This window comes from Patagioenas fasciata, chromosome 1, assembly GCF_037038585.1.
Source record: "Patagioenas fasciata isolate bPatFas1 chromosome 1, bPatFas1.hap1, whole genome shotgun sequence".
In the NCBI taxonomy this organism is placed as follows: Eukaryota; Metazoa; Chordata; class Aves; order Columbiformes; family Columbidae; genus Patagioenas; species Patagioenas fasciata.
The window spans coordinates 500,519-522,704 of record NC_092520.1 but is presented as its reverse complement, the minus strand read 5'-3'; the positions used below and the strand labels follow the sequence as shown (position 1 = coordinate 522,704).

The 22,186-nt window shown below is 56.6% G+C and overlaps 2 protein-coding genes across 2 annotated transcripts in view; both read right to left on the bottom strand.

Annotated features, from left to right (window-relative positions):
- LOC136100039 (olfactory receptor 52B2-like) overlaps nucleotides 1-1,622 on the bottom strand; it is a 29,859-nt gene extending 28,237 nt beyond the window's left edge. The window contains exon 1 of the mRNA XM_065834770.2: nucleotides 1,211-1,622. The gene's annotated coding sequence lies outside the window, so the exon portion shown is untranslated. The remainder of the gene's footprint in view (nucleotides 1-1,210) is intronic.
- A 1,576-nt stretch (nucleotides 1,623-3,198) lies between these two features.
- On the bottom strand, nucleotides 3,199-4,173 carry LOC136100031 (olfactory receptor 52B2-like). Its single transcript, XM_065834756.1, has one exon. It carries the CDS (start codon nucleotides 4,171-4,173, stop codon nucleotides 3,199-3,201), a length of 975 nt encoding a protein of 324 aa, XP_065690828.1.
- Nucleotides 4,174-22,186: the final 18,013 nt, after the last annotated feature.

Below are 22,186 nucleotides of genomic sequence, written 5' to 3'. Positions count from 1 at the left end.
GCTGACTGGATGAGGAATCATAGAACGTCCTGAGCTGGAAGGGACCGACAAGGATCATGGAGCCCAACTCCTGTCCCTGCACAGGACACCCCAGCAGTTGTACTGGCCAGTCCTGAGGAAGCCACTGAGCTCAGGAGGGGGCCACAAAGTGTCCAGAACCCCATTGCTCAGAGCAATGTATGAGAGAAATGCAGCTGACAGTAGATGCGATGCAGAGAGGAGAAGCAAGCGTTTGCCTAGCATCCCACCCAGTAAAACAAGAACAAAAGGATGAAGGAAAGGTTTCTGGGCTCTGGTGCCTTTCCTTCTCTTCCTCATCCCAGAGCTCCTCCCCACAGAGTAAAGGAAACCAGTGCTGCAGCTCTGAAGGACAGTGGTGCTTCAGTGCTCAACAACCCCAGGAGCCACCAGAGCCAGAGGAGCTCATGGAGGGGCAGCCGTGGGGCCTCTTCCACCCCACCCCAAGCGGGGCTGTGCAGGGCTCAGCTGCTCCTGCACCACTGCCCGATCTCCCCGGAACGCGTCCCAGGACCTGCTGCAGCCATTTCTGCAGCCCTGAGCAACCACCAAGAACGCTGACTACTCACGGTCAACAGCAACTCACGCTGCAATTTTTGCAATGGGCTTCAGAAGCTTCGGCATTTCACAGCTGAGCCAGAATGGCCACCAGGACTCTGCTGTCAGGACGAGAAGATGGACTGGTCCCATCTGAGTGTGTGCTGCCCACCAAGCCCATGAGCACCGGGCAGAACGACCTTTGTGCTTTGGAGATGAGAGCAGGTGGGGGTGTTGCTGTGACTTTTCCATGGGATCGAGAAGCTCCAGCCTGTTCCCACTGCAGTCCTGACTGCAGGAACCAGACGGCTCCTGACAGTCGGTGTCTGTGTCCCCATGGTCCTCCACATTACAATGACTGCTGTGGAGGCACCCCAAAAATCAGTTTAGGCAAGTGACAAGCTCCAAACAGACTTTATTCCAACCAGAACTGTTTGGCAGAGAACCAGCTACAATCAGGGCTTATCCAACATTATTCAGGACTCTGACAACATTACAAAACACAGATTCCAACGCTGATGAGGAATTCAATTACTACACAGCCAATTCAGACTCAAGGGATACCAGAACTCTAGAGTGACGATTCAAAATGCACATCTTCCCACTCATAAAACGCAAGGACTCTCAAGGGTACCCAGAAGATATAATCGCTTACCAGTAAGGCGAAGTGTCTCAGTCCTTGAAGAAATGTCCTTAGATGGCATCCCAATGTAAGCAGGAGACACCCCCCCTACAGACCCACTGCTCCAAGGAGAACAACTCAACAGGCTCTCCAACAGCTCCATTTATACCATGGTTGAATCTGAGCTGTGGTCATTTATGGTAGTGGTCCAGAAATTTCTCTCAGCCAAGGCTCTTCATTGGTCAAGGGCCCTGTCTATCAACCAAGGGGTGTGTGCATGACCATAGTGGTCCATTGATCTAGAAGCATCTGGTGCTTTCAGGGCAGGGGAAGGTGCATCTGCCACAAAAGTGCAACAAACCCCACCGTGAACGCGGTGCAGAGCACAGTGACGTCCCAGCAGGACACCTGACAAGCTTCTCCTGAGGCCTTCAGTGCTGCCTCCGCTCCCTCCTCCCCAGGGTCTGTATGGTCCCCTGGGACACTCCAGCAGTGCTGCCTTTCACAATGGTCTGGGGCAGTTTGCCACTGTCTTCAGGTGGAATGAGGTGTTACTGGTGCAACTGGCACACACACCAATGAGAGGAACAAGGAGAAGCTAGACACAGCTGTTTAGGTGTTGAAGGATAAATTGATGTGCAGCAACGAAGTGGTGGGTAATCAGCCAGCTGTGTGGGCAAAGAGGATCTTGAAGTGCAATGTACTTCACCCTCAGCAGAGGAGTATGTCCTTGCAAAGAGAGAAAATATCTCTTTGGGATGTGTAGGATGTAGGAGACCATTGTCCCTTCGCACTCCACTCCAGAGGCTTGAATTCAGCTTTGGACATCATGGTTTAAGGGACATGTCTCCCTCAAACACGGGCCACAAAACCTTTCCTGACCTCCCAGGGCTCTTCAGCGTGTAAACACCTTCAGCAGCAAGAGGTCCCTCGGCAGTGCCAGCTGGACCCGTGGAGACAGGAGCACGGTCTGTGCTGTGGTACGCAGCACTCTGCCCCTCCAGCTCTGGTTCGTGTACCTGGCTCCAGTCTGATGACCAACGAAGCGTTCATGGTGTAGGCACTGAGGCCTCAGGTGAAGGAGCAAACAGGAACAAAGCTGTAGGACAGCAAACAAAATCAGCAGCAGTGGGTGATGGTCAATCTGCAGGCGTAAGAGCCTTGGTGCTCCTCAGCTGAACTGCCCCAGCCTCTGCTGATGGACCATTCAGGGGCAACATCTCCAGGAGAAACCAGCAGCAATGAAGGCGCTGCTGACCCAAGCCCATGCCTCCAGAAATCCCGCTGCCCTCAGCTTCTCTTGAACTTCTTCGGCAAACCCGTTTCTCCACGATGAGAAGTGCTGCAGCGCTTGGTGCTGCTTTCCTGATCCTGGCCCGTGTCCTGCTCCCCTCCAGCAGTGCTTGGTGCTGCTTTCCTGATCCTGGTCCGTGTCCCACTCCCCTCCAGCAGCGCTTGGTGCTGCTTTCCTGGTCCATGTCCCACTCCCCTCCAGCAGCGCTTGGTGCTGCTTTCCTGATCCTGGTCCGTGTCCCGCTCCCCTCCAGCAGCGCTTGGTGCTGCTTTCCTGATCCTGGTCCATGTCCCACTCCCCTCCAGCAACGCTTGGTGCTGCTTTCCTGATCCTGGTCCGTGTCCCGCTCCCCTCCAGCAGCGCTTGGTGCTGCTTTCCTGATCCTGGTCCGTGTCCCACTCCTCTCCAGCAGCGCTTGGTGCTGCTTTCCTGATCCTGGCCCGTGTCCCACTCCTCTCCAGCAGCGCTTGGTGCTGCTTTCCTGATCCTGGTCCGTGTCCTGCTCCCCTCCAGCAGCGCTTGGTGCTGCTTTCCTGATCCTGGTCCGTGTCCCACTCCTCTCCAGCAGCGCTTGGTGCTGCTTTCCTGATCCTGGTCCGTGTCCCACTCCTCTCCAGCAGCGCTTGGTGCTGCTTTCCTGATCCTGGTCCGTGTCCCACTCCTCTCCAGCAGCGCTTGGTGCTGCTTTCCCAATCCTGTCCCATGTCCCCGTGCCCTCCGTCGTTGCTCAGCACCGGCGCCCCCCGCCGAGGCAGGGGCACTGCCCCACGGGGCAGAAGAGGCGGATGACGCGCTCCCAGATCTGCTTTGTCCTCACCCCGTACACGATGGGGTTGAGCATCGGCGGGACCACGACATAGAGGTTGGCCAGGAGGATGTGGACGTGACTTGGGATGTGATGGCCAAACCGATGCGTGAGAAAGGAGAAGAAGGCGGGCACGTAGAACATGAGGATGACGCAGAGGTGGGAGCCGCAGGTGCTCAGGGTTTTGAGACGAGCCTCCGGGGATGGGAGCCGAAAGACCGTCCTGAGGATCAGAGCGTAAGAGACAGCGATGAGCACGATGTCCAGGCCGGAGGAAAGGAGAGCCGTTGTCAGCCCGTACCAGACGTTGGCTCTGATGTCGGCGCAGGCCAGGCGGGCGATGCCCATGTGCTCGCAGTAGGTGTGGGGCATCACGTTGTGTCCGCAGAACGGCAGCCGCTTCAGGAGGAAGATGGGTGGGAACATGATGCAGAACCCCCGGACAACGGCGGTCACCGCTATTTTCCCAATCACCGAGGGGGTTAAGGTTGAAGAATACCGCAGCGGGTCGCAGATGGCCACGTACCGGTCAAACGCCATCGCCAGCAGAACGGACGATTCCACGATGAAGCTGAAATGGGTGAAGAACATCTGTGTAACGCAGGCATCGAAGGAAATTTCCCTGGCACTGAACCAGAAGATCGCCAGCATTTTGGGCACCGTTGTGGTCGAAAGCATGAGGTCGGCAGCAGCCAGCATAGCAAGGAACAGGTACATGGGCTCGTGGAGGCTCCTGTCCGTGATGATGACGAAGAGGAGGACAGAGTTGCTGAACACCGCAGTGAGGTACATCACGCAGAAGGGGACGGAGATCCAGACCTGGGACTCCTCCATCCCCGGGATGCCCGTCAGGACAAAGGTGATGGGATAAAAGCTGCTCTCGTTGAGCTCATACATGGTGCTTCAGCGCCCGGCGTCAGCCCGGTTCTGCTCTGCACAGGAAAGACAAGGGGTGAATAACCTCTGGTGAGCCTGGTGTTAGCCCATGACCACCTACAACTGTACAGATTGGTGCACACAACATCCTGCATGCATCTGCCTTCCAACTGGAGCCACTTCTGAAGGCCTGGGCTTGACTGGATGTGTTTTGCTGTAAAAAGGAATCTGTTCATTCTTTCCTACCAACCCTTACAAACTTTGTAAGAAAAACATCTTCTCTGTCCCTCCATTTGCACTGCAAAACAGACCAGGTCCTTTTCTATCTCTGCTTCATCCACTGTCATAACAAGGCTTGTAAAAGCCGTAATTACTTGCCTTGTCGCTGTTGGTGGGCTTTGTATCCGTGTGCACCTGGAAAGCTGTGTATCTTTGTTAGAACTGTGTGTTTCTTCAGGGAGATGAAATAATACAATGTCTTTGTTCAGATCAGTGGCCATTTCATGTCTGAGGGCTCCTTGTACAAACTATTAAGACAGGAATAAAAACGGTACCGGTACCAACACCGATCAGTGTCTTGGATGTGGCTGATGCTCAGCTACCACCTCTGAAGGTTGTGACCACCCCTGAAATTCTACTGGATGTTACCCTCTGTATTTCCAGCTGCATAAACACGTTCACCTGTTTGCAAACACCGCAAAGTGCTTTTCATGCCTCTTCCCATCGCACGAGGGTTTCAGAGACCCAAACACTGCCAGACCCCAAGAGCAAAAAGGGAGCGCCAGGCTGGACTCTCAGCCCACGCTCAGACTTTCTGAACATCCTGGGGCACCTCTCTCACCTGGGAGTTCCCTGCTTTCTCATTAATTTGTTGTCCTCTCCCCCATAAAGACATGGTGGGCTGCACGGCGTGATCTTCGGACAAAGAAATGCTGGCCCAAAATGCGAAGAAACAAGTGCTATCAGGGCAGCCAAGCCGTGGAAATACTCTGGAGGGAGCACTGAAATGTAGGTTTCTGCACAGATGCTCCACCAACGTGGGACACATCCATCCTCCGAGCTCAGCCTCCTCCAGTTTGCCCAGGAGAAGGAACGACGCAGGACGGCTGGTTTTATGTGATTCCCCCCATTTTGCCCCTGTCTGTAGCCCCTTCCCCGGGTATCATCCTCTAAAAAATGCCTAAGCCAGGGCTGGGATGTGGGAAGATGAGTTGGATTTGTACCAAAGCTAAACCTGCGATCTTCAGACCTGCTTGCAGCCTTTTATTTGTATTGCAAACTGCAGGTATCTGAGTGCAAGACGTGTTTGCATTTCAAAGTGTTTCCATGAAGGATTCTCGTCCTCCGTGAACCGTAAGGCCACTGGAAACATCAGTCAGCATAGAAGAGAACTTCGGCTCATCACAAATATTTATCTGATTCCACTTTCGAAACCATTAAATTCAACAGCAGCGAATAAGGATAGGCTAGGTCTATAACTGCAAATTAAATCAGCCTGGGAGCATTCCCAGCACCAATGCCAGCCTGGCTGCGTGAGGTTTACAAAGCAGTGCAGCAAGACTTTGCACCTCCACTTCTTCATGAGATGGAAATACATTTCTCTCACGTGCTGCTTTCCTTCCTTTCATCCCTTTCCAACAAGAAGGCATCGCCCCAACCCCAGCGTTTGGTACGCGGTGACTCACCAGGGGCCAGCCTGAGGAACGAGGAACCTCAGCCCCGATGGAGCTGCCGGGAGCGCGAACCCCGTCTGTGCTGCCTGGGGATGGGGTGCTGATCCTTCCCCTCCCAAATCTCAGAAGGAACCTTGGCCCATCGATTTGTGGAAGTTTAAATTGCTGGTGTATTAAAGATTAACCCCGGTTAACACTCCCAGGTGAGTCAAGGTATTTCCTGCTTTTCCGTCATTTGCATTGCAAGTGGCTTTGCTCGATCTGTGCCTGGGGACCGGCTGTGTCCCCTGGGGACCAACTGTGTCCCTTGACCACGGCGAGGACTCTGGAGGGAACCGGGATGGCACAGCCTGAGTGGCATCGCTGGTTTCCACAAGCGTTTCATCCCCACAGGGTGAAAATCGCCTTGTTATAGCGATAAAACCCCCAAAACAGCCCTGGAGTTTTGCCCACTCTGCCGTGTGCCTCCACGGGAGGGGATTCTGCACCAGCCTGGCTCCAGCCCACGGTCAATGACCTACAAGGGACGAAGCCCACGAGTGGCTGCGAGCACAAAGCTGCCCCCGTCGCCCTGCGAAACGGAGGAGGCTGCGGGGGTTTCTGCCCGGATCGCGCGGCCGGTCCGAGCCGGCATCAGCCGGACAAACAGACGCGCCACAGCTGCATGAGTTATAATGTACTGCTGCTGCAAAATAGTTCTTAAACTACATGATAGAGAAAGAAACAAACAAACCAGCAATAGCTCTGTCCGAAGGAAGCAAAAATGAATTAAAAGATTATCCGAAAATTCCTTGCCTGCAACCATGCTGAAGCTCCATCAACGCAGCAGAAAAAAAGGTCTGAATACATAGGGTTTAATGAATTAATGATTTTATTTTCATCCCAGGAACAGATCAAAATGATTGAAAGCAACTGTAATGTTTTCCATGAAACAGAGGAGTATGAATTCGATATAACTGGGCCTGCAACCACATATTAATCATTCAGTGAGTTCCTGTTTGTTTCAGTGCTGCGGTGCCTGGGGTTCAGAACTAACATGAAACCAACACGGGCAGACAGAAGAAAGCTGCCTCCCTGTTTATCTAGCAGGGGGGGCTGGACTAGGTGACCTTTGAAGGTCCCTTCCAATCCAGCTATTCTATGATTCCTTATAAAGTGTGGCTCGTCTCCTCTGCCCATCCTGTGCTGAGCTCTTGCTGCTGCAGCTCCAGATTTTATCCATCTGGAAAACACCCAGACAGTTTTTTGGATGCCGTTTGTGCCGTTAATACCATCGATCACACTCGGTCCTGCCCAAGCCCCTGTCAATGTGTTTGCTCCAGAACGTGGGTTTGCTTCTGAATTATTGCAGTAATTCACAGTTTATCATCTGCTCCCAGAGAGGGGCCAGATCCCTGCAGCTCCGCTGGGATGGGCAGGGAAGACACAGCAACACCCCCAGGTCTGGGGACCCTTCCCAGTCCCCCAGTGCCACCCCTGCTCTGAGCAGGGACATCTTCAGCAGCTCAGGGTGCTCAGAGCCCCGTCCAGCCTGGCCTGGGATGTCTCCAGGGATGGTTCATCCACCACCTCTCTGGCCAACCTGGGCCAGGCTCTCACCACCCTCAGGGCAACAATTCCTTATATCCAGCCTCAATCTCCCTCCTTTAGTTTAACCCATCACCCCTTGTCCTATCTCAACAGGCCCTGCTCAAAAGTCTGGCCCCATCTTTCTTATGGGCCCCTTTTAAGTCTGGAAAGGCCACAATAAGGTGTCCCCGGAGCTTCTCTTCTCCAGCTGAACACCCCAACTCTCTCAGCCTGTGATGGGCTGTGGGGGAGCAGGATGGGACATGTCTGTCCATCCCAGGAGCAGGACAGGACATGTCTGTCCATCCCAGGGCCAGGGTGGGATGTGTCTGTCCATCCCAGGAGCAGGATGGGACATGTCTGTCCATCCCAGGAGCAGAGCAGGACGTGTCTGTTCATCCCAGGAGCAGGATGGGATGTGTCTGTCCATCCCAAGGGCAGGATGGGACATGTCTGTCCATCCCAGGAGCAGGATGGGACATGTCTGTCCATCCCAGGAGCAGGATGGGACGTGTCTGTCCATCCCAGGGGCAGGACGGGACGTGTCTGTCCATCCCAGGAGCAGGATGGGACGTGTCTGTCCATCCCAGGGGTAGGATGGGTTGTGTCTGTCCATCCCAGGGGCAGGACGGGACTTGTCTGTCCATCCCAGGAGCAGGATGGGACATGTCTGTCCATCCCAGGGGCAGGACGGGACGTGTCTGTCCATCCCAGGGGCAGGATGGGATGTGTCTGTCCATCCCAGGGGCAGGACGGGACGTGTCTGTCCATCCCAGGAGCAGGACGGGACGTGTCTGTCCATCCCAGGGGCAGGATGGGATGTGTCTGTCCATCCCAGGGGCAGGATGGGACGTGTCTGTCCATCCCAGGAGCAGGACGGGATGTGTCTGTCCATCCCAGGAGCAGGACGGGATGTGTCTGTCCATCCCAGGGGCAGGACAAGGACATGTCTGTCCATCCCAGCAGCAGGATGGGATGTGTCTGTCCATCCCAGGGGCAGGACGGGACGTGTCTGTCCATCCCAGGAGCTCCATCCCTGCAGAAGTTGACCCGGGGCTTTCCCGTACATTAACGCTGTCGTTCTGCCTTGTGATGGACCAGGGGGCGTTTGAGGGCATGACGAGGAAGCTCATTTTCTGTGGGAATAGTCCAACACCCCTGACTATCTCAGTGTTTGCAGGGCCCAGGACAATACCCAAGGAGGGCTTTTGTGCCAGAAAACCCGCCTGTTTTTGCCAGTCAGTCCAATAATCATTGTCCCGTCAGACCAAGCCTCGTGTCCAGGCGCCCGCAGGTGCCGGAAACCTTCCCAACCCACATGGAAATACATCTTATCAGCATATGACTTTTAATTTCCTTTCCATTTCTCTCACCGTGGTTTCTATGGAACAGAGCTGTCTCAAAGCCTTTCAGATCGAGGAAGCGCCGTTCTGCTTCTCGGCCGTTAGAAACGGGGAGGAGTTTGCATTTCACAGATTCCATACCAGACAGTGTTTTAAGAAAAGGTGGGGTGCTCTCCAGCCACACACTAATTAAAGGGGAAGCTGAAAATTCAGGTGTCTTTCCAAAACATGTCTCTGTCTCTGCTGCTAATGAGGGTTTATAAGTCTCAGGAGGACACTTCAAAAATATTAAAGGTATGGGTATAAAATGGTTTCTTCTTGCCCACCCCATAGACATAAGGGCAGAAACCAGAAAGGAGAAGATCCTGACTTGTCCGCTGTGTCCTTATCCACATCAGGTGCCTGGAAACCCTTTCTTTGTCACACCCTGCAAGGATTTGTTGTCTGTAAAGGAGGAGAGGTGACAACAGCATGACTGTGAGCAGGCAGGGGTGCTGCCGCTGCTGGGGGAGGCCAGAAACGAAGAACAGTGGTTATTACTGGGATCAGACGCTGGGAGAACATCAGGAAATTAAATCCAGAGGTGATCAGCTTCCAGACAGACAGGACTCTGCTTCTCTGGGGCTGGAAACCAGGTGAGGCAAACTGATCAGGAATGGCACAAAGCTGGAGACAGACACAAGCAGGGGTCGAGGTCTCCACCCTGGAACCCGGGGTTCTGGCTGCCCAGCCAGGCACGGGAAGGGCAGAGAGCCAGCTTCTCCGTGCCAGCCCTCGCTGTATCTCTGCACCAATGTTATCTGGTTCTGTCGGGGTGAACCCACTCACCAAAAGCACGTGGGTGACCGTGGAGTCTGGCAGCAGAGGCTGCAGGGTCTGCGGTCCCCTCTTGGAGACCACGGAACCATAGAATCACAGAATGGCTGGGGTGGAACGGAGCTCCGCAGCTCGTCTGGTCCACCACGCTGCCGTGAGCAGGGACATCTGCAACCATAGAATCCTATAATCATGGAATCATTTGGGTTGGAAAAGCCCCTCAAGATCATGGAGTCCAACCACAACCCACCCCCGGCACTGCCCCATGTCCTGAGAACCTCCTGTCCGTCTGTCCAGCCCTCCAGGGACGGTGACTCCAGCACTGCCCTGGGCAGCCTGTTCCAATGCCCCACAGCCCTTTGGGGAAGAAATTGTTCCCAGATCCAACCTCAACCTCCCCTGGCGCAACTTGAGGCCGTTTCCTCTCATCCTTTCATTCACATTCAGGCTGGTTTGGGCTGGAAGGGCCCTCCAAAGCTCATCTATTCCAGCCCTGCCATGACAGGGACATCTTCACCAGCTCAGGGTGCTCAGAGCCCCGTCCAGCCTGCCCTGGGATGTCTCCAGGGATGGTTCAGCCACCACCTCTGTGGGAACCCGGGGCAATGGAGCCTTTCCCTGACCTGCAGCGGCGATGACAGCGGTGTAAACATCTGGAGAACAGCAGCACAGCACAGCACAGCACACAGCTGGACACAAACCAAAGGATTCACCACCATCCGAACCAGCTCGTCCCCAGCAGCCGCAGGGAAATCGGGCACAGCCAGAACGGAGCCGCTGTCTGCAGGAGAGGATCAATTACTCTCAAAGTGCTCGTTTTCCTCCGCTGTGCCTGAAATGACGAGTTCAGGAAAAGATGTTTTAAGTTAAGTGAGTTTAATCTATCTCAAACACGCACATGCATATAAGGGAGAAGGTTGTGCTCACTTTCCAAGCTTTTCCCAAGACAAATGGCACCCTGAATTACATCCTTTGTTGCATATTTAAATACATCACAGTTTTAAAGACCAAAGGGTAATCGTGCCAGCAGTAAATGGGAATTATACTTATTCCAGAAACTATGGGGCTCTTCAAAACGTTTTAGTAGCTGAAACTCTTATTTCAGCTCTTCAAAACGTTTGAGTAGCTAAAGTATTTCCAATCAAGCGCAACAGTAATTTTACAGAGCAATCTGCATACATTTTCCCTGCCATGTAAAATTGTTTCAAATGAAACACTGGGGGTTTTCAGCGTTCCCATTATTTCTCTGATATCTGGTGTGGCCAATGATGGCGTGAGAGAGCACAAAACCTCGTCTCACTGCCTTAAACTGGGTTTATTTTCCTTTTCCTCCAGCCCCGTGTCTCTAGGACAGCGGGAAGGTCTCAGCCGAGCTGCACCCTCAGCTGCAGCTGCGTTCAGCCCTAGAACACCAAATCAATGTGGTTTCTTCACTCCGCTCTTCATCTAATCGTTAAATTATTTTGCCCAGCAGGAATTGCAGGGTCTAAAACAATGGGGGAGTTTGAAAAGAAGCCACAAAAAGTAGTTTTCTCCCATGAGCTGGTTCCTGATCACAGCCCAGTGACCTGGAGACAGACGGACAGACGTCCCGCACGGCGGCACAGAGATGAGCGGCTGCACGGGGGGGTCACTGCGGCTGCTGCGCCCCAAATTCCTCACCCCCCACGCTCGGGGGGTCCACAGGAGGGCTCCTGGGCCCCGACCCCCTCCAGCAACACCTACTCCGGCATTTCAGGATATTTCTGTGTCCCTGGCGCGGCCGGTTCGCGGTTTACGCACTTTCCCACACGCTGGTGCAAATCTGCAACCCGGGGAAAATGCACACGAGGGATGCAGCTCCCGGCTCCCCGTTTTTGCACCGAGCAGAACGCCTCCTCCAGCACCCAGAGCCCGGGAGCGCTGGACACGCCGCCGGAGGACAGCAGGACACGACGCCGAGCAAAGCAACACCTCGCCCAGCAACCCTCGCTGCAAAGGCAGCTCCAGGGAACACCCGGGAAAAACAAACACAACCGCCTCCTTCCCTGCAGCACCACCCAAAACCCACTGGCAGCCCTGGGGGTGCCCGGCCCCGCTCCCTGCAATGCGCTGAATAAAGCTCCAGGTCATAGAATCACAGAATCATTTCAGTTGGAAGAGACCTCAGGGTCATTGAGTCCAACCATAACCTGACTGTAGCACTAAACCATGTCCCTAAGAAGCTCGTTGAAACCCCTCCAGGGATGGTGGCTCCACCACTGCCCTGGGCAGCCTGTTCCAATGCCTGACAACCCCTTCCATGAACACTTTTTTCCTAATATCCAATCTAAACCTCCCCTGGCGCAACCTGAGCCGTCCCAGGCGGCTACGGCTCCCGTTCGAGCCCGGCAGGCTCAGCTGGTGGCCGCGGTGGCTGCACCGGGGGCTGCTGGACGACGGGCACAGAGCAGAGACGGGCTCCTCTCCACCGTGCCTGCTCCAGACCAGTGCTGTTTAGTCCACCGCCCTTCAATTCGGGATGAGCTTTGTCCTCCTGCCAGCGCTCTCCAAACACGTTCTGAGCACGCTAATCTCCTAGCAGCATTTATTTTGTGGAGCTTCTGTCTCCCCTTGGTCCTTGCAGGTGCCCCTCTGGACAAACGTGCACAGCCATGGGGTGCACGGGGCTGCAGTGGCCCTGGCAGCCAGCGAGGGGACAAGGGGACAGCAGAGATGAGTGGGGGGACGCACGTGAGCCATCGCAGAGCCCAGGTCCATCACCCCCCGAGTGTCCCCCCACCCAGCCTGGCCAGCACAGGGTTCCCCATCATTGCACAGTCACACATGCACAGGCAGCACTTGGGCACTTGGTGCTGCCTCTGCCCGCTGCCTCTGCCAGGGGCTGGAACAGGAGCCTTGTCTGCAAGAGCACCTGGCTCGTTAGTCCTGGAGGGGATCAGACACATTTTTCAGCCAAAATGAGGCAGAAGCAATGGGAAAATCAAAGGGGGTTGGTGGGCAGGGGTCTGCCTTGCCATGTGTGGGAAATCAAGGTCTCAGCACCCACTTTGAACACCCTCTTGCTCTGCCCCGGGGTGTGCAGACGCAGCTGGGCGATGGGGCACGGGGGGCACAGGGAGGGGAATTGGGGGCCGCATCCCTCGTCTACCACAGGTTTGCACCAGCAGCCTGGTCTGCAAACCGAATATTCCCTGACACTCTTTACCCAGAGAGCAACACGCAGACAGTGAGATACACGAACCGGGGGATGATGCTCCCGCTGAGCACAGGCAGCGCTGCGCTGGGATTGCTGCTGCTGCGATGTGGCTCGGTCTGGGGTGGAACCTCCTGCACCCCTCCCAAATCTGGGAGAGTCTGAGCGTTTGAGACTCTGGGCTGTTTGAAAACGCGAGGATGTTGTTTTCCTCCATCCCTCTCGCAGCTCCCCCGGCACACAGAGCTGGCAAACAGGTCGTCAGCTGCTCTCAGGCTTGGGGTGAGCTCAGCTTTGCAAAACGCCTGTACAAACCAGGACTGGCAGAGCCAGCGACCGCCTGAGCTCCAACATCCTCCGTGACATCACGACAGCACAATAGCTTCACCTTTATAACCTTATCTTTAGTGGGAACTTCCATGGTGGGAAATTAATGTGTCCTGCTTGTCACCCCTCCAGGGCACTTTCCCCTGGGTCACATCTCGTCCCACAGAGCCAGAGAACGGCTCCTGGGGTAAGAGAGGGGCTGGAAGGGGTGGCCCTGGGCTTGCAGAGATCCTGGGGGGCAATAGCTCTTCAGCAGGAGATCGTAACACCCACAGCAGTAGTGGGAATTTTCAATGGGAGCCATGCAAAGAATTAGAAACATCTCTTTTGTCTCTCTTCTTACACGTTGTGCATTTGAAAACGCATCATTTAGGCTCCCCTCACTCCTCATTTTAGGGAGGAATGTGAATTATGCTAAGCTGCCCATCCAAGGCAGAAGCTGGGTTCCCGCCAGGCGGGCAGCAACTCCCTCTGCAGCCGGCAGCGATGTCCCAGCCGCGCCAGCACCGCGTCCCAGCGGAGAGCAGGGCCATACGGCTAATGCAGGATGCGCTGCGCTGCGCTGCAGGCACGGGGCTTCAACAAGGAGCTCTGGGTTCCCTCCAGCCCTGAGTCCCTTCCCACCACGGGCCAGTCTCCAGCTGCCCCCTCTGTGGCTGATGCATCTTGCACCCCGTGCCGTGTCCACCCTGGACTGAGTGGTGGGGTGTCCCCAAGAGACACCCAGAGCAGCCCCCAGCCCCGTGCTGCAGCCCTCCGCACCGGTACGGGCGTCGGGAGCATTCAGGGGGCAGGACCCCTCCTTGGGGGATGCACCATGTGCCCTTGGGGGATGTCCCAGCACCCACCATCACTGGGGCTGACGGGGGGCCCGGGGGCAAGGGTGGCACCCCAGGAACAGCGGCTGTCACCCGGGGAGCAGAGGGGACACGCGCAGGGACTTCTCTGGGGCAGATCTGAGGATGGGAGCATGCGGCTCAGCGAGCAACGAGCCTGGAGAGCTCATCTCGGTGCTGCAGCCTGCGCAGCAGAGGCGAGATGGGGACACGGGGACACACATCACACAGGGCCGGAGGAACGCCGAGCGTTCTGGGAGAGAACTGCAGAGGTCTCTGCCACGCAAGAAATGACGCGGTCCTGCGGCCCCGCTGCCGCTGCCGCATCGCCGGCCCCGCAGCCCCTTCCTGGGGGTCTCAGCCCCTTCCTAGGGGTCACAGCCCTTTTCTGGGCGTCACAGCCCTTTCCTAGGGGTCACAGCTCTTTCCTGGGGGTCTCAGCCCCTTCCTAGGGGTCACAGCCCTTTCCTAGGGGTCGCAGCCCTTTTCTGGGGGTCACAGCCCTTTCCTAGGGGTCACAGCCCTTTCCTGGGGTCTCAGCCCCTTCCTAGGGGTCACAGCCCTTTCCTGGGGGTCTCGGCCCCTTCCCATAGGGTCACAGCCCTTTCCTGGGGGTCACAGCCCTTTCCTAGGGGGTCACAGCCCTCTCCTGAGGGTCACAGCCCCTTCCTAGGGGTCACAACCATTTCCTGGGGGTCGCAGCCCCTTCCTAGGGGTCACAGCCCTTTCCTGGGGGTCTCGGCCCCTTCCTAGGGGTCACAGCCCTTTCCTGGGGGTCTCAGTCCCTTCCTAGGGGGTCACAGCCCTTTCCTGGGGGTCACAGCCCTTTCCTGGGGGTCACAGCGTTTTTCTGGGGGTCGCACCCCTGCCCAGGGATCACAGTCAGTGCTGGGGGTGTCAGGAGGGTCCAGCACCCTCCGGGATGCTGTGCAGCAGGACCAGGAGGGGAGGGCAGCGGATGCTCCGCACCCGGCACAGAGCGGGGATGCCAGCCTGGGCTTCCGAGGTGCGTCCTGACGCAGCCCCTTGCTGGGACCCCCGCCGTCCTCCCTGGTAACCCATATTTGCACCGCAGCCGGAGCAAGCTCTGACTTCAACGAAGATTTCAGATGCGCTCGAGCGCTGCCAAAGCCCTTCAGCTGGTGTCCGCGCTGCCTTGCCACGCTCCACTGCTGGATGGTGCGTGACCCACTCACGTGTGTGTGCGTTTAACACGCGGATCCGCACATGGTTTAACCAGACGGGTCCGCACTCCCTGGAGAGAGCGCTGGTGCCAACCCGCGTGTCCCTGCGGGGCCTCGGTCCACGGCCACCCGAGGGAGCACAAACCCCGCACAGGAGCACCCGTGCGCTGACCGGGTCTGCACGCAAAAGCGGAGATGCTGCGAAGGGAAAAGAGGTGTGAAAGGACTCAGGAAAGCAGCGCTGTGTCCTGTGGGAACAACCCCGTCCCTCCCTCCCGCCATGGTGACAGCACCATTGTCACCTCCTCGCTCTGCCCCGTCTCAGCGCAAGGAGCAGCCGAGCTGCCCGTCACCCCGGGGACAGCGGTGACAGCGAGGACGGGCCGGGCTCGGCACCGTCCAGGCTCCCGCGCTGATCCAGGCAGCCTCACCTGCCCGCTTTCCCAGGCTGAGCTCAGCTGGCTCCGCGCAGCCCCGGCAGTCACACCGACACAGCCGGCTGCACCGTCGTTTCCAAGGGGTTTTAATCATTTTCATTTATTTCACCTGCAACAGGCAGGGCAGGCACTTCCCTCCACCCTCCCTGATGCACCGTGAGAGCAGAAAACCCAGCACCTGGCCTGGGTTGGACTCGTCCTGCTCCGCTGTGTCTCAGTCCCAGCTAAGAAAGCTCCTCTGGGCTGATGCTTGTGGTTTTGAAGCTCCCATCCCTCTCCACTTGGGAAGCCAAGCACGTCCTTGGCCCCGCGCTTTGCTATCAGACAGAGGAGCCTTTGCGCTGGTGCAGGATGCTCCCCACATCCCATGGACAGAGCTGCCCACAGCAGCGCGGTGTCCAAGCTCACATCTCGGGCCAGCCCAGGACAGGTTATGGCTGGACTCGAAGATCCCGAGGGTCTCTTCCAACCAAAATGATCCTATGATCCTACGTCCCTGCTGTGGCCAGGCAGCCCTGGCCACTTGCCGCATTCAAAACATGAGCCAGAAGGTCAGTGCAGCACCCAAAACCCTTGGGGCACTGCCTGCAGGGGTGCAGCTTCCCTGTGCCAAACCACCATGAAAAGCCTGTTTTCCTGCTTATTTTACATAGCAGCAGCAGATCATGCCCAGCCCTGAGACATCACGGCCACAGGGAGCAGGGGGCACAACCGGAGCTGAGCTCCATGCCACCGTGAGACCAGCACCAGCTGATGGAGCACTGAAGATGCCCCGGCTCTGGGCTGGCTCACACCAGCTTTCCATGGTAACCTGGTGTCCTGCTGACACCGTGAGTCTGGAAATCCCATGAGTATGGAAATCCTGTGAGTCTGGAAATCCCATGAGTGAGTCTGGAAATCCCGTGAGTGTGGAAATCCCGTGAGTTTGACAATCTCCTGAGTTTGCCAATCCCTTGAGTTCGGCAATCCCTTGAGTTTGGCAATCCCTTGAGTTTGGCAATCCCATGCCCCGCATCCCCCACCTGCACCCCGGTCTCTAACAGGGATGCTGAAAGAAGGAAGGTAAAATGAGGCAGAGACAGGGCACTGGGGTACTGAGGTACTGGGGTACTGAGGCACTGGGGTACTGAGGCACTGGAATACTGAGGTACTGGGGTACTCAGGCACTGGGGTGCTGGGGTACTGAGGAACTGAGGTTCTGGGGTACTGGGGACTGGGGTACTGAGGACTGGGGTACTGAGGCACTGGGGTACTGAGGTACTAAGGTTCTGGGGTACTGAGGTACTGGGGACTGGGGTACTGGGGTACTCAGGCACTAGGGTACTGAGGTATTGGGGACTGGGGTACTGAGGTACTGAGGTTCTGGGGTACTGGGCACTGGGGTGCTGGGGTACTGGGGTACTCAGGCACTGGGGTACTGAGGTATTGGGGATTGGGGTACTGGGGACTGGGGTACTGAGGCACTGGGGTACTGAGGTGCTGGGGTACTGAGGTACCAGGGTACTGCGGTGCTGGGGTACCGAGGCCAGGCAGAGCTCAGAAGTGAGCGGGGCAGGAACTGTTGTTTGGTTTCCACCGAAATGGCATCTGAGCAGATTTCGGCAGAAAACAGCTCTCCCGACCATCGCCTTTGTAGTTCAGCTCTTCGCGTCAGCGCTGGGCTTTGTTCTTCTGACTTTCATCTCCAAAACCAGAACGCTAAAAAGTGCCCATAAAGAGATCAGAGGCACACAGAGCCGAGCTCTGTATCAGCCGGCTTGGTTTTGTGTGTTTTTATTCTGCTTCTTTTGGAGGGAGGGGGAACAATCAACCCCAGCAGGAAACAGGCTCTGGGGCACCCTCCTGCCCCACGGCCGGGTCTGGGCTCTGCCATCCAAGTGGGCAAAACAGAATTCGGGTTCTTGCCCAAACACACCGTGTTTGTTTTGTGTTTCTTTTCGCCTGCAGACCCTCACCGAGCCCTGGCCGGTGTATATTTAACCTTTGAGTGTTTTCTCCCGGGGAGAAGAGCGCGGGGAGGCAGAACACGGTGCTCACAGCTCATAATAGCTCAGCGGCAAACGCCGCGCATCCCCGAGGTCAAGAGAACACGCGCGCGGAGGAACAGCAGCACCAAGGCTCAAGAGCTGTTATTTTTGCTCCCGGACCATCTTCCCTCTGAGCGAGCTGAACCTGGACGAGGTGGGTACCGCACAGCAAAGCCAGAGAACGTCGGGCTGCAGGGCAGGATCGCTACCAGCAAAAACCCGGCTTTACTTCTCGACCTCACAAATTGCCACAACGCACTTATTAGGTTGGCGCAAAAGAAATTGCGGTTTCGGACTGCGAATTTTAAATCATTGTAACTCAGCTCAAACACGTCTGTATTGATCAAAATAGGAACCGTTACAATCAACACATTTTTGCCAATGAGAAGTACATTTGTTTGTTCCTGTAGCATAAAAAGCTGCGCTTCAGGATTCGGCCAGCTCTTGGGAGGCATTTTCTGCGTCCTGCTGGCTGCGGAAGCGTTTTCCCTGCAAAGAGCTGTCGAGGTGCTTGAAGAAGCGGCCGCCGGTTGGAGAGAGGTCGGGTGGCCGTGGCAGATGAGGCAAAACATTGTTCATCCAGCACCTCGTGCGGTGACACCGTCCCCTGTGCCGGGCGAGCGTCCCTCGAGCCATGGCCGTGCCCGCCCACCCTCCCTGTCTGCCACCGGGGTCAGGCTCCAGGGACCCCCTGCAGATAACGGGGGGTGGCTCTCCCCCCCTTAGCCCCCAAATGTCCCCATGCGAGGTTGAAGCCACCCCAGGAGCAGCTGAGGGGACACGCAGGAGGGCTGGGCCTCGGTGGCATTTGCAAAGCAGCGCTGTGCAGCCCCGTGCCTCAGTTTCCCCACCGGTGCGGGGCAGCCCGAGCCCAGCCTGGTGCTACCACTGCCCCATCTCCTCCCTGCTGGGCGAAGGGCACTGGGAAAAACCCGGGTGGCGGCAGCGACGCGTCCAGCTCCTCGCTTTAGATCCCTCTAAATCCTCCTGTCTTCCCATCACCCCGGGAGATGAACTCAACCGCAGCCCCGGGGGGACCTCTCAGAGGAGGAGGAGGAGGACGAAGTCAGCCCAGACAAAAACTTGGAGCTGAAACTCCCCACAAATCTGCAGGAGCTCCCTCGCTCACTTCCCCGCTGTTTTCTCTCCCCGGTGCCAGCGCGGAGGCTGCGCGGTTGTCACACACTGATGCCGGGCGGTGGCACCGGGTGACAGAGCCAGCGTTGGGCTCCGGTGCCTCTGCAGAGACCCCTTTTCCCGAGAGGAACTTCACCAAACTGAAAATCAGCTCGGCCAAACTGAAAATCAGGTGAAAATCGCCATACACGGTCTGTTGGGTTTCGCGTCGGTATCACTTAGGGAATTTTTATTGTACTTCCCAAGGTGAATTAAACACACGTTTGTGCTTAAATGTAAAAGAAAAACTTAATGAGGAAGGACGTTTGTGCTTAAATATAAAACTTAATGAGCAAGGAGGATGCTGAGGCTGCTGCTGTCTCAGCCCAGGGAAACCGCCCTCCCCTGGCTCGGGAATCCCGCTTCCAGACGCTTTAACCCCTCCTCGCCCTTCACGCCAGCCCGTTCCTCCATCGCAGGAACCGGTTACAATTAGCACAGTTACAATTAGCGCAGTTACAATTAGAACTTCCCCACTGCTCAGTGTTCGCTGCAGCGCGCGGGTCTTGGCTGCGGCCGGAGCGCCGCGGTGACACCGCGGTGACAGCACGGGGATGCAGCACAGCAAGGCGGCTCCCAGCCGGCACCGGGGACGCGCGAGGGTCACGTAACTTCACAAGGACGAGCGTCGTCCTCCGTGTCACATCGAGACAGGAGGGCGCTGGAGTGCTTCTGCGGGTTCCCTCGATGTCCAGCTGTTTCTCCATGTCACATCGAGACAGGAGGGCGCTGGAGCGCTTCTGCGGGTTCCCTCGATGTCCAGCTGTTTCTCCGTGTCACATCGAGACAGGAGGGCGCTGGAGCGCTTCTGCGGGTTCCCTCGATGTCCAGCTGTTTCTCCGTGTCACATCGAGACAGGAGGGCGCTGGAGCGCTTCTGCGGGTTCCCTCGATGTCCAGCTGTTTCTCCATGTCACATTGAGACAGGAGAGCGCTGGAGTGCTTCTGCGGGTTCCCTTGATGTCCAGCTGTTTCTCCGTGTCACATCGAGACAGGAGAGCGCTGGAGCGCTTCTGCGGGTTCCCTCGATGTCCAGCTGTTTCTCCGTGTCACATCGAGACAGGAGGGCGCTGGAGCACTTCTGCGGGTTCCCTCGATGTCCAGCTGTTTCTCCGTGTCACATCGAGACAGGAGGGCGCTGGAGCACTTCTGCGGGTTCCCTCGATGTCCAGCTGTTTCCCCTCGGGGTGGTGACAGGGGCACGGAGAAGGCCATGATGCTCCTCCCGGCTCGTCGCGAGCAGCACGCCGTGTTCACACTGAAATGTTTGCCTAAAGCGGGACCGAACACGTGGGGCAAACACAGCCCAGGAATCACTTCTGAATGCCACAGAGAAAGCTCCTGACAGATCACCCACCCCTGGGACAAACACATCTGATATTGGAACAGGAGCAGCAGCCAAGGGCTCACGTTGCTCAGGTAACGCGGGTGGCTGTTTCTGTCCGAAATATTGGAGAGGGGAAGGCAGGCACCAGGAATAATTGACTTGCTGATCCTGTCCCGCTTCGTGGTGAGACACGAGGAAGCCGAGGAAGACTCAGGTGGAAAATGGAGAGATGCCGCGCATGACCTGTGACGATGAATCACAGCCAGGAGGCTTCTTAAGTGTGAACAGATGGAGAAAACAGAGACGTGGAACCGGCAAAGCCCGAAGTGTCACCAGCCCAAGGCTCGCACCGAGCAGACCCGAGCAGCGAGGAGCCCCATCCTGCGTGGACCGTGCAGTCCAGCGGCACAGCCAAGGAAGCTGCTCAGCACCAGCCCCAGCACAAAAACAGGACTTTTAGCATCTCCAAAGGAGATAATGCATTTTCTGAACAAAACAAAAAGTACTTAAGAATAAGGACAAAATACGCATCCTAAGATAGGAAGTAATTATTATTAACAGCATCATCGTAATTGCTGAGCCGCCCTCAGCAAAGCTGGAGTTCAATAAAAGCACGCAGGCACTGACACCTTCAAAAGCAACAGGGATTTACCAGCCTTTCAAACGAGAACAGCAGCCGAAATCTCCAGCCACGGCTCATTGGTTTCCCCAGGCCGATCCTCCTCGCCCTTCGTTCTGGCAACACAAAGGCCTGAGTCCATTTACATGGACAAAGCATTCCTTCCACACAGTTAATTTTAGCAACCAGTTTTCCATTGTTGTTGTCCAAACCGATTCCAGGAGAGCGGCAAAATCATCCCTCAGCGCTGAGTGGGTCACATTCTGGTGTCCGTGTCTGCTCCGCGGGGCTGGGCCAGTGCCATGGTCCGGCAGCTCAGCCCCGAGTCCTCCACAGCTGGGTCACACATGATAGAGTCGAAGAAACGGCCTCGGGTTGCGCCAGGGGAGGTTGAGGTTGGATGTGGGAACAATTTCTTCCCCAAAGGGCTGTGGGGCATTGGAACAGGCTGCCCAGGGCAGTGCTGGAGTCACCATCCCTGGAGGGCTGGACAGACGGACAGGAGGTTCTCAGGACATGGGGCAGCGCCAGGGGTGGGTTGACTGTTGGACTCAATGATCTTGAGGGGCTTCTCCAACCCAAATGACTCCATGATTCTGTGATTCTATAACCTGGACTGGATTCAGAAGCTTTCATCTCCCTCGTCCCTCATCACTGTGAGGACCGGTGGGCAGAAAAGCCGACGTATGACACCGGTCCGGGGTCCAGCTCTGCACGGTCCCCCTTGACGCTTCACATCACAACGGGCTTCTGGTGTGAAGACCACAGCTCGCGCTGGGTCGGGCAGAGGGGGCCACCCCAGCGAGCGCTGCCCAGCTCTGCTGCCATTAGTGGCTTCTCTTACGCTGCACTTCATCTGCCAGGTGTTTTTGAACAGAAAACCAAAGACCCCCGTGGCAGGTGTCAGTCACACCGGCTTCTGACCCCGAACATCCGTCCTTGTTGGGCTCCCAGGCTCAGAGAGCTCTCACCTCCGGGCTTCTGTCCCCTTATTTTCCAGTGGAATTGTGACTTGGCAACAAAAGTAAAATTAACAAGAGGCACCTGGGCGACTTCATCTTGTTCTTCATCCCACCAAGACAGTGAAGCACCCCGAGCCGGCGTAGCTTTTCCCTCTGCGTCAGCAGCAGCAGGGCTGCTGTTACCGACCTCCCCCTGCCCCGGCCATCCGCTGTTTGCCAGGGCGAGGGACGTTTTTTCGGCGCCTGCCTTGCCCAGGTGCTGCTGCTTCGTTTTACTTCTGTTGCCGAGTCAGTGATTTGCTGCCCACGGCGCCTGATTGGGACGTTGCTCCCTGCAGTCCCCAGGGATACGAGACGTTATTGACCCGCTCGATCCCACGGAGACTGAGCTGGCAGCTCCGCCATCCTCTGCACCATCACCCCCCTCGTTGTTCTGCCTCGGAAGCGGCTGCAGAAGCCGCATTATCCCTCATTCCTGCTGCGCTGGGTGTCGCGGGGCTGGCCCGTGCGAGCGGACGTGTCAGTGTCACAGGTGGTGGGACAGTGGCCCTGCAGCCAGCAGAG